Raw genomic sequence first — 12,787 nt, forward strand, 5'->3', positions numbered from 1 at the left:
TTTTAAGCATATTTAAACTCTCACACACTTATGCAATGAAGATTTCAGTGTGGGATTTTCCTGCTGAATACCATTTGGTCATTTGGTTTTACTAAGGATTTTCTGTTCAAATGTTGGAGAATTTGATTGAAAAATCCTTCTTAGCCTTCTTAAAGGTAAGTCATATGCTTGTTCTTTAAATAAAAAAGATGTAGGGATTGTCCATTTCCTAAAGAGTAGGAGATGGCACTGCTGGGTAAATACTCCTAAGAAGTTATATAACTAGACAAGAAGTACACGTTGTATTCTTAAAGTCACTTGAATTTATTTTAAAAAGTCCTGTTTGTGTTGTTTCCAAGTTATTCCTCCCATTAGTTTACAGAATATTAAAACCATTCCAATGGCCAATGACATTTCACTTCTTGATGTTTAATGTCTTATTTTTAATCTGTAAATATTTATTTTATTATTTAAATGATTTGCAATCTAGTCTGAATTATGGACATTTCTCATTTTATATTAAGCTCTTTATACATGAAGTTTAAATTATGATAAGGACCACTGTTAATGAAGATTAATGAGATTGTTGTTATAAATGACTTGCCACTCAGGTCAACATGTCTTCTCATATGCTATTGTTAACTACTTATTATTTCATAGGTACTTATCTTGTTTTATTTTTGATCTATAATCAATTACATAATTTTTGATCAGCCTGACTTTGTCTGCATGGTTAAACACAATGTGTACTTTGGATATATGCTTATTAAGCATTTTTTTCTTTAATGAACAAAATTATTGTAATTGTTAATGGAAATGTTCAAGTATATTTTAAATAGTAATCTGAAATTTAATTAGTGTGAATTGACAGAGTAAAAATCAACCAAAGTTAATGTTTTTGGCAATTCAGAAAGCTTATTAGGAATGTTACTGATTTACCATCTTATATAATACCAAGTTTAAAAGATAAAACATTCTAAAGAAATTATCTAAAAGGTTCAATTTACTTATATAAAATAAATTTATAAATAACTGTAAATGGCATAAATTCTCTATAGTAAATCTCATTTTCTGGAATTACCAAGTAGTATGTTGAAAGATTGACATGCATTTCAAAGTCCTTTCCTGTGTGGTTTTAGGTTAGTAATGTCTTTTGAGGTTAACAAAACATTGCTTTAAATATTGGTTCATAAGGAAACCAAAACAAGATATTAAAGTGCTAGAATTACAGGTATGAGTCACTGTGCCAAACCTATATATTCAGTATATATTCAGTATAATTAAGTTGTATTTCATGAACATCAAAATTCTGATACCTCAAGTTAAAATAAACAATGTATATTTACCAGACCAAGCATGTTATTGATCATAGGCAATCACAATCAATATTTTGATATGTTAGCATGGTATGTATTATAAGAGGCATTATTTTATCTACTGGCTTAGAATAGGCAAACGTAGAAAACAACATGCATGTATATTTCAATGTTAAGACAATGTCATCTACTGGTTGTAAAAAAGAAAAAAGTTATGCAGTGTAGTGTTCCTTTGGAGTTTATAAGAGTGTACAAATGTAAAACTGTTTTAATTTACCTGAATCATTATTGAACCAGAATAGTAAACCGGATAGAGAATCATCAGACAACAGTTTAGCCTGCAAGAAACATAATTATAATTAGAGAGGTATTTACACAGAATGTACTATTTTAGAATTTACTTGGAAGTTAAAGGTGCTGTCCTTATTTTTATAAATTTTTTCTGCCCATGTTGGAACACATTTGAATCTGCATGTGGTATGGGTATGTGTTTCCTAAAGGAACTAATTCTAGACTATTTTCTGATTTAATCAAAAGATCTTTCAGTTCATTGGCCCAAGATGTGGCTAAAACTTTCAATTCTTCTAACTAGTAGCTGTTTTCCATTTTCATGATATTTCAATTATATATGCATATATATACACATACATACATATGTATCAGATTTTATTATAATTTAAGTATTTTGAAAATCATTTATTTTTGTATAAGATATACCTGTTCATCAGGTTTTTAAAAAATAATACTTGGCCATTATGAAATAACATCTTACAATTATGGGTGTTTAAAATAACATTTTATGATAGCATTACAAAATAACATTTTGCATGATAGAAATTTTCATACATTATCTTATTTAATTTTATTTACTACTTGCAGCTTTATTTATATATAATAAACTAATTTTAGATGAAATTGAAACTTAGACCTAGAATTGAATCAACATCTCCTGACTTCAAAGCCCAGAATCTTTTTTTTTTTAAAATAGAGATGGTCCCACTTTGTCACCCTCAGTAGAGTGCTATGGCGTCACAGCTCACAGCAACCTCCAGCTTCTAGGCTTAGGTGATTCTCTTGCCTCAGCCTCCCAAGTAGCTGGGACTACAGGTGCTTGCCACAACACCTGGTTATTTTTGTTGTTGTTGTTGTTGCAGTTTGGCTGAGGCCAAGTTCAAACCTGCCACCCTCAGTATATAGGCCGGCACCCTACTCACTGAGCCACAGGCACCGCCCCAAAGCCCAGAATCTTAACCACTGCAAGCCTTATAATGTCTTTCTCTTTATGGTAAAATTTTGGGTATGGAAAAAATAGATATCAAATGGTTCTAGATAACTTTCTTTAAGTCAATAAAATTCTAAGAGAATTATATCCAACTTGTAGTAATCCTTGGCTCATAAATCTCTAAAAGATGAATTTATGTCTAGAAGGATCTTGAGTGTGCAAGATATGATGCCCAATGTATTTACTATACTGAATATCTGAGACCATAATCAAAGCAAGTTTTAACTGTAAGAAGTATACTTCAGTAAAGTATGTTATTTTATATTGCATATATCTATAACATTTTTATATTTTTACCTTTATATATTCTGATGGGATGTAAATGCTCATGTGATAATGTAAATAAGATCTTGATGATCTCCTAATTCAGTGATTAAGAATTCTCTGCAGAACCTTTGGCTTCCTTGTCAATGACTCAGAGCCCCACTGGGGTGTGATTAGAAGGGGAAAGAGAGAATTTCTGCCTTTTCCTTTTTAAATTTTTAATTCATGGTTAGTTTTTTAGAAATGGGGATCCCTGTTACTGAGGCTGGTCTCCAACTTCTGGCCTTATTGATCCTTCCACCTCAGCCTCCCAAAATGCTGGGATTACAGATGTGAGCCAACATGCCTCATTATACTTAACCACTCCCCTAACTTTTTTTTTTTAGCTGTCTTTATATATTGGTAATATGTGTAAACTTTAACTTGAATGGGGAATTCTATCTCTAAACACAAGTTTATGAAGACTGACATAGTAACCTGTTTTCCTATGCTGAAACATAATCAGATAAATGACTGACTTGCACCCTTTTCTACTGCTTTGGATTTGAATCTACATCTGGTTCATGTCTAGAGAACCACGGGTCTGTAAACACACATAGTGTAGGGTGAGAATGTGCAAACAATTTACTTAATTTTGAAAGCTAACTTCTATCCTCATATTTAACCCCTGATTGGTCATTATTTGGAGTTATTAGTCATCTCTAATAACTTCAAAACCTGCTTTAAGAGCAGATGCTGTCTTGTTTACTGAGGAAGGCTTTGTGTATTCAGTGAATGACAATGAAAACCAGCGTTATGTAGTTTTCTATCTTAAGAAAAAGTAGAAAGAGGGCTTAGAGGTACAGTAGAAAATTACAGATGTTTACTATTCAGGTCTGACACTCAGTTATGGTATAAGTAATGTGGAAATCCAAAACCTCCCCAAATTTTATAGTTCACTCCCCAGCCTCTGTTACCTATGGGGTAAGCCTTTGCTGGGTGGAGTTTCCCAGGGAACACAGGGAAACATACATGGGAATAATTATAGATTCTCTGGGGACTTGCTTTAATGTTCTGGTCTATTTATTGGTGAGGCTTCTCATAGCCCAGCCTTCAGCAGGCTTTATAATAAAAATGAAAAATAAACAAATTTTAAAAGATTACATCTCTGTTTCTACCAGGTTCTCAGTATAGTGGAAGGGTATTTTGCTTGAAAGATCATTATAGAAATACTCAGTTAATTTGACAAGCCCCTCCTTTACCAAAGAAAGTTCTATTGTTTCTCCCTCTTTAAAAGACAGCCCAGAGGGATAGGATCCACTCATGATTTCTACCAAAGGAATATACTAATAATAGATAAACTGGATTTAAGAGAGTTGATTTAGCTTTAGAATCAAGAAAAGTATGTGATTAGTGGCACCCCAAACATGCATTTTTATTTTCCCTTTCTTATTTATACAAGTCTCAATAAATACTTTTCCCTTCTGTATCGATGATTATTTTTGGCTTTGTAAATTTGCGTACTTCAAACAGAAATTAAATTATGACAGATACAATATTAATGTCTTACCTATTTTCTTATAAAGGAAAATAACAATGTGTAAAAAATAAAATTTAACTCAAAATTAGCTAATGAAATTAATTACCAAATATAATACATTAAGAAAGACTGATTCCTATATTAAGACAACCAAGGAGGCAAGACCCAAGTTCTCATGCTCTAAAGGACTAAATATGCTGGAAGGGTGGAGACACTTTCCTTCTGCAGATAATTATGGGCGGAGAAACTATTGAATAGACTGTGCTACATAACCTGAACTTTTCCCTGATGTATTCAGTTCATGGTGCACTTAATATGTTTGGCTCTTTGCCTCAGGCAAATAACACAAACTATAATATCATAGTATGCAGCAAAATGATAAATTATAGTAAAATACTTCATTATTTGTGATGACAAAAGCTCACTCATAATAAATGAATCAAATAGCTTGCCTATTCTTAGGAAAAAATGTAGAAACATACCTCAAGGTAATAAGAGTGAATCAGTTGAAAAAGTCTATTTCTCCCTCTCTCTTGCTCTTAAAATATCAGTGCACAAATGAAATGATATTAGACTGGCACTTGTAGCTTTGTCTATGTGTCATCCCAGACCAGTGTTAGACTAACAACTCTCTAACCACATCATTGGACAAATTACTCAATGCTTCTGTTTTCTAATGAAATTAACTCAACATCAGTGGGATGTGTACCCTATTTCACTTCAGTTTTAAGTTTGAATGCATAGAGGTAGGTAGCAGCCAGGCCTGTCTATTGCTCAAACTATCTGTACTCCAAGTCCAGAGAAGACAGACACTTAGTTTCTACATCTAGAGAGGGAGACAGCAGAGAACATTTGCTGTTCTCTGGGTTCCCTACTGGGCACTCTTGGAACTCTTTGCCCCTCATAGGAACTCCTGCTTGTAATGCATGAAGCTACTTGAAGAATGATTGTAAAATATGCCAGATGGGTTCACACTAGATTATAGCAGATAATCTGAAAAGGGCATATTCATGCTCATATATCTGTTTTAATAGCAATAGATTGTTATGTATTTGTTTTCCTTTATTAAATCATAATTGTGTACATTGATGCACTTATAGGGTACAATGTGAAATGTTTACATTGAACTGATTAACACAACCTCCCAATCCCCCTCCTCTTTCCTCCTCCTTTCTGGACTATAGTTATATTTTCACATTCATATGAATGTGTAGGTGATTATAGACTGATTTCATAGTAGTACTGAGTATACTGCATACTAAAAACACTAATTTTTAGTGAAGTTTATAAACTAACTTTCTAAAATAGATAACTTGATCTTTGTGTTGCATATTTTTAAAATTAATTCATATATTCACAAAACCAGAATTTGACACTGGGGATTTCCTGCTGCATTTTTTAACAGGCTCTTAACACCATAGGATTCTGCAGAGGTTCTGCCTAGAGCTTCCTAAAGGGGGGAAAGAAGAGTGTGGGCAGGAGTCAGAAGACCAAGTTAGGAAAGAGTCTCTGCTCTGTAGTCAGACTCATTTTGCTTATTGATCTTCCGTGTACAAACTGAAGCGAAGAAGTAATCCATCTGCTTAAATTAAAAACTGATGTCATCTCAGGATGTTATTTTACACATAAGGAAGCTGGGGTATAGAGATATTGAATAGCTTATCCACCGTCACCTAGCAAGATAACGGCAAATCAATCTTTGGTTCAGTCTCAAGACTTCTAATCTCAATTGCATGGACCCATGTTGGAAATGCTTTTGTATAATTTACAAATAAGAGTTGGGGGATGGTGTATGAAATTGGCATTCAGCAAACTGTTGTGTACTTAATAAGCAGCATAGAGAATACAGAATGGTATTCTCTATTCAGCAATTACTATGATTTCCTAAAAGATTGTGTTTCAAGAATTATTTGAAGTGCTCCTCAATTATCCTTCGTAGAGGAAATTCCATTCGGTAATGTCCTGCCCTTATCATTAACATTCAATCACTTGTTCCATTGCGTTTTGACAATCCTGGTTGAAGCCATAGGAGGTCACAGCTTACTTGATTTCAGGAAACAGGGAAAACTGTTCTTCCCACTACACCTCCAAACGGTTAATAAAATGTCAGTACAGACCCACTTTCTCAATGAGACCTAAAATTACACAGTAAAAATAAATCATTTAGCCTTATGTGTTTTCCTTTACATTGAAAATTTATAAAACTAATGAAATACTCAAGCTTCTACATCACCAAGACCTTGGAGTTGGTTTCTTCCTATGATTTGTAGTGGAAGTATCCCAGGTGTATGTCGGTAAAGAGAAATCCCAACGGGCAAGAAAGAGAACCTGAATAAATAAATTTCCCAGGAAAGAATTTTCTTTTTTTTTTTCTGAGACAGAGTCTCATTTTGTTGCCCGTGGGTAGAGTGCCATGGCATCCCAGCTCACAACAACCTCAAACTCCTGGGCTCAAGTGATTCTCTTCCCTCAGCCTCCCAAGTATCTGGGACTACAGGCACCCACCACAACGCCCAGTTATTTTTAGAGATGAGGTCTCACTCGGGCTCAGACTGATCTCAAACCCATGAGCTCAGGCGATCCACCCACCTCAGCCTCCTAGAGTGAGGAAACATTTTTAACTTTTATCTTTCTTCATTCTGGGAAACAATCTTATTTTTGTAACTATGTCAACAATATTTCTGAAACCTAAATGGTTCCTCCAGAGAATAAAATTGTTAGACTGGTACTTTATTTCAACAAAATTGTATAGGCAAAACCTGAAACCAGAACCAAGCATAATTTTTATTATTTAACTTAAGAAAACGACAGAAATATTCTGTGTGTGCCCCTCTTTTTGTCTGTAGTCCTATTTCTGTTGGTGGGTATGATTTCCTTAGCCATGGGTGTTTTACAGTACAGAATATTTGTTAATAAGCCACAAAGCACATTCTATCAATATCAAGGTCAACCCCATTTTTTGAAAAAGTGATAATAATATGACAAAAAAAGCTCAAATATTTTTGAACATTAGTCATAAATAATAAATTCATATTGGTTTTATTACAACTGATTCACTTCAGCCATATATTACCTTCTCCCAATCTTTATATAACAACCACATACTATATAAAGACACTAAAAATTATATTGACTAAAATATAACACAAACTACTTGATTGTTAACAGAAGTGGCAAAAAATCAATTGCATATGCTAAAACAATATTAAATATGTTTTAAAAAGTTTGAGATTAGTAAAAAGCAATGTATATTTCTTAAACAAGACATCCTCTGTATTATATATTTTCTTCAGATTAATTAGAACTAGATTCTATTCAAAAGTCATTAACAATAAAAATGAAAATAAAATACTCTTCTTTAAAAGAATTCAGTGTTTTAAACACTGTTTACAGGATAAAAAACTCAGGCATGAATTCACTATTCATGAAAAGATTTTCTTTGGACAGTCATTATAATTATGGTGGTCTGAGCGAGTAGCCTGGTATTAATTTCTGACAATATATTTTTTTCTACTTAATCTTTTTTTTTTTTTTTAACAGCTAGCTTTTGAATGATTGGAAGAATTGATCCTTTCTGGGACTCACCAGTTCATTTCCTGTAAAATTCATGCCTTGCTGTTATTAATTCATGAATAAGGTATAGTAAAGAGAACACCTCTTACTGTACTTGCTTAGCATTTAGATGAGGAAGACACCAGTCCATCCACATCTGTTTGCAGGAGAATTTCAGATAGAGTATGGATGTTTGGGTGAGGCCAGTTAGAGGGCGGGGGTGCAAGTAAGTGTTCCATGTCCCAGGCTAGGGGAAGACAGATAAGGGTGAGAGTTCTTGGATAAGAGTTCAGTATGTTAATCATCCATAGAAAGATAATTTAAAGTAGAACTCTGAAGAAATTCAAATATGACACCATTACTTCTCCCACTGGTAGGCCAAAAAAAGGTGGGGAGGGGGCGAGGAAGACCCAGGAAGTCATTTGGCAAAACCAGAAGAAAAGCATTCATTTATTGATACTGGCAAAAGGATCTGTTGCCAGTGCATGTCCCTTTGCACTTTGATCTTTTTGTACTGATATTTAAGCTTCTGTTTTATGATCTCTTTCCAATGATAGAACCAGACCTCGTAGAAACCACCTTAATCATATCTTAGTGTGAAGCTTTAATTTGTCTCCTGAACGAGAAAAATGGGCTGTGATCGAAATTGTGGGCTCATTGCTGGGGCAGTCATTGGTGCAGTGCTGGCTGTGTTTGGAGGAATCCTGATGCCAGTTGGAGACATGATTATTCAGAAGACAATTAAAAAGGTACAAATGATCCAAAGAATAGTTTTTGTTATTCTGATTTATTTTATCTTTTGTCTCTTTTTTCCTTTGGGTACCTGGTTTATAGTTCTTAATCACTGGCAGGGTGTGTTGTGGACCCAAAGGTAATTATGAACCACTGCAGGTCTCTATGACAGAGAAGTGATGATGTGGGAGATGTTACATGTATAATACATATTTAACATGGGTATACTGCTATAATATGGGGATATTTAATTTGTGATAAAAGGTATCTATAAGTACTCAAGGTACAAATGTTTTTTTAATTATATACAAAGAGTATATTGGCTTGCTTTTAAATAAGAAATAAGTGAACATATTTTGTGAGGTTATATTTATATATGTAGTTGTATTCCAGTTAATACTGAGAAAAGTAAAATCAAATATATGGGTATATATGTGAGTGTGTGTGTATGTATATTAAATATTGTGTTTGTATTAAAACAGCAATCTTTCGTAAACTGTTATAGTTTGTATTTTGCTTTGAATACACTGCTTTATGTAACATATGTAATTACCTGATTATCTCTAAATAGTTCCTGATTATTAAGCTTTATATTTGACTCTTAGAAAATGCTTTTAGAAATATATAAGGCAAATATCAGTATATAAGAAATTGACCATAGTCAGGCTTTGCACAACAATCTAGAATTTTACTGTAACCCTAGTTCGTTCTACTTAAGCTACACATTCAATTTCAGAGACTTTAATTGATAGAAGGAGGCAAAAATAGGGCAAGCACGTCTGCTGTATTCTTAAGCCAAGAGTGGCACAGTCAAATGGCTTTAGGAGTTGGAGACAGGGATGAAACAAAATTGAAGGTGTCAATAAAAAGACAAAATGAAGATCAGTAGGCCCTCCACAGTTGATCACCTCCTTGTATTGACCATCTCCTTAAGTACTTTTCATAGACTGGACCTACACCACATGTAAGCATTAGTATAATAGGCCTACTTCCTTATATTGACCAGTTTGTTACAACCCCTTGAGGGGTCTACTTACAGAGGTTCATGCGTGTACCTGCATGTAAATTGAATGGTATACCTGCCTTAGAATCCCCAGTTTTCTTGATAGCATTTTTAATACAGGGTAGACATAAAGTTTGTGTGAAATTTACTATGTAGAGGCCAATTAAGAGAGACAGATGATGGAGGGAAGGCTCGTCCAACAGTGAGATGGACTTGCCATTGCTCCAATATCCTTTCTGCTCTGTAAACTGTGCTTCCCATCTGGATCTTCTAGGGAGAAAGGACCAGATCAGTGTGTAGGTTAACACTTTGTTTTTAAGCAAAAAATTCATAGTATTCTCACAGTAAACAGAAATTTAAAATGACTATTTTATATAATTAATGATCAATACCTGAGTATTGATCATTTAATTTTTTTTCTTTGTCTTGAAACAAAATTAGTACATATAAACTCTCTCAAATGGCATGTGAAGAACTAAAATCTATTTTTATTCCTTAATATGTATCTCTTCTATAATAATCATGAGAAAGAAGGCATCAAGGTGGTTTTTGTATAATGACTAAGAGAATAAAATAAATTATTTTAACAAGTGTAAGACATAAGCAGAGCAAGGTATATTGTAATTAAAAATACAGAGACAGTGAGACTCTAGAACTAAAATTGAAAGATAAATGTTATTTAGAAAGAGGATATCTCTGAAAATTCAAGGGGAACTTCAGGAATAAGATGGTACCTGAGTGGAGTTTAAAGAAGTACACAACTTTGGAAGTCCATGACATTTATTTGCATATAACTTCAATAACAAATGAGAGTTAAAAACACGGTTTCAAGAAATAGCAGGTGAGCACATATAACTTTTTTCCTCCAGCCCAATTTAGTATCAGCATAGTTTACTCTTCTTGCCAAATACAAATTCCCATTATAGTTTGTTACATAAATTCTTGGTGTCTAATTTCTGGGTTTCAGGAACCTATTATAGTTAACTTCCTCATTTCATCAAAGTTTATTCTTGGTTTTAGTTGATAATAATAATCTGCGAATAAAGCCCTTTTGTGACTCTCAGTACAACTGTCACTAATATTTAATTTATTCTCTTAAATTCCACCTGCATGCAATGCATAAGGATGTAAGAATATTTTTAAGCATGGGGAAATTGTTCTCTTTAGGACCAGTTACATGCGAATTATAATAGTGGATGTGAATAATGGAGGCTATGTCCAATATGCTGCTATTTAAGGAAGTTTTATTTTGCTGGAGAGAGAATAAATAAAAAAATGATTTTAAATAGCAGAAAAAGAACTATCACAAGAAATTACATTAGTTATATGAACAAGACTGTACAGACAGCAAGTGCTATGAGGCAAGCAGTGAAAGCAGTGTGTGGGATAAATGATATCAGAGGTCTTCCTCTAGAGGGTGGGACAAAATAATTTTTAAAAAAACAAGGATAAGATTTACAAAATACTAATAGGTGGCACTTACTGAATGGTTTCTTTGTCCTAACACTGTTCTAAGTGCTCAGATGTATTAATCCTTATAACAACCTATGGGGATCAATTTTTAATTAAACCATATGAAAATTCCAAAATTCAACATTCTGACTTTCAAAAATACCAAGTTTATATTACTATTATTATACTCATTTCATGGATAACGAAACTGAGGCATAAGAACAAAAAGAACAGAAAAGTACAATATTCACTAAAGAAACTAAATTAACCTGCTCAAAGCTCAAATGATCCTATGACCAAACTGATGATCAAACGCATAGCATCAAATATTGTTAACCACTTCACTCTGTGCTTGGTTAGGGTGTGAATAAGATAAAAACGTCTGTTTCAGAGATTAGAATATGCTAAACATGATTCTGTCTCCTATTAATATTTCATAAGGTCCTTGAGAGATGAGACAATGCTTTCTATATTTGCGCTTTTCCTTCTCCATGAACAGGAAGATAACAAGGGCATTTTAACAATTACACTTACGTTGCCAGTCGTGCGGATGATCACTATTTTTATGCAAGAGTATTAACTAAGAAAGTATATGACTATATGGAAAATATTACTGTCAAAAATATCTGTTTTCAAATTAATGTAGCAGAATAGAAGTTTCAAGGTCAATGCCTTCCAAGCCAGTCACTGGTAGACCAAACTGTATGAGAGACTCAAGGTCAGAGGCCAGCTGTCACTGGGGTTAGGTAGTAAATAGAGATGCACACATGAATCAGGGGAGAGGATCTTCAATTATGTCACTTTTCTGTACATGGAATTATCAGCATCGCACTTCAGACTTAGTGAAATATTTGAAAAATAGACTAAATAGTCCAAGTCCAAATTAAAACCAAGCCCTATTAAATTTGCAAAGGATATTAAGATCTTTTGGTTCTTTTAAAATTAGAGAAACTTGTAACATGCTTAGTCTTGGTACTCAAGGAGTGTTTATATAATTTTCTAATGCAGACAGTAGTGTTAACATCAGAAACATTAATTCCTGTTTAAACTACTTTGATATTATCTCTTTGACTCTGAACAAAATATGGGGTACAATTAAAGTGAAAAGAAACAATTTCCTCATTAGATCTACGCAATTTGTTACATGCCGTAGACACAGACATCTCTCTTTTTCCTCAAAAACCCATTTTTATTTATTTATTCAGACTACTATGAGAATACAAATGATTAGGTTATGTTGTTTATGTTTCGCAGGTAAAGTTCAAGTTTTAGTTGAGCTCTTCATTCAGAGGTGTGCTATATACCCTTACCTTGTGACCATTAGACCAGAGTTTACCAGTCCTCTCCCTCTGCCCTCTATCCTTTCTCTCCTCCCATCTCCCCTCCCCCACTGGGATATATTTGTGTTTTTTGTTGGTATGTATTTGGTTTTCTATTGGTTTCATATTCGTCCTGAGTACACTGGATACTTGCATTTACAGTCTTGTGGTATTTTACTAAGAAGAATGTGTTTCAACTCCATCCAGGTACAAAATATGTTAAGTTGCCCTTTTATGAATGAATAGTATTTCATGGTATGCATATTCCACAATTCATTAATCCATTCATATGTGTTGATGGACACTTGGGATGACACCAAGTCTTGGCGATTGTGACTTGATCTGCAATAAACATTTTAGTGCAAAATG

The 12,787-nt window shown here is 33.6% G+C and overlaps 1 protein-coding gene across 1 annotated transcript in view; it reads left to right on the forward strand.

Annotated features, from left to right (window-relative positions):
* Positions 1 to 7: 7 nt before the first annotated feature.
* LOC100962623 (platelet glycoprotein 4) overlaps positions 8 to 12,787 on the forward strand; it is a 34,304-nt gene continuing 21,524 nt past the window's right edge. The window contains exons 1-3 of the mRNA XM_012812297.2: positions 8 to 155; positions 7,901 to 7,997; positions 8,470 to 8,661. Of these exons, the coding sequence (XP_012667751.1) occupies positions 8,542 to 8,661 (120 nt within the window). The 5' untranslated portion in view covers positions 8 to 155; positions 7,901 to 7,997; positions 8,470 to 8,541. The remainder of the gene's footprint in view (positions 156 to 7,900; positions 7,998 to 8,469; positions 8,662 to 12,787) is intronic.

The sequence above is a fragment of the Otolemur garnettii genome, unplaced genomic scaffold (assembly GCF_000181295.1).
Source record: "Otolemur garnettii isolate 467f Iridium unplaced genomic scaffold, OtoGar3 scaffold00005, whole genome shotgun sequence".
NCBI classification, from domain to species: domain Eukaryota; kingdom Metazoa; phylum Chordata; class Mammalia; order Primates; family Galagidae; genus Otolemur; species Otolemur garnettii.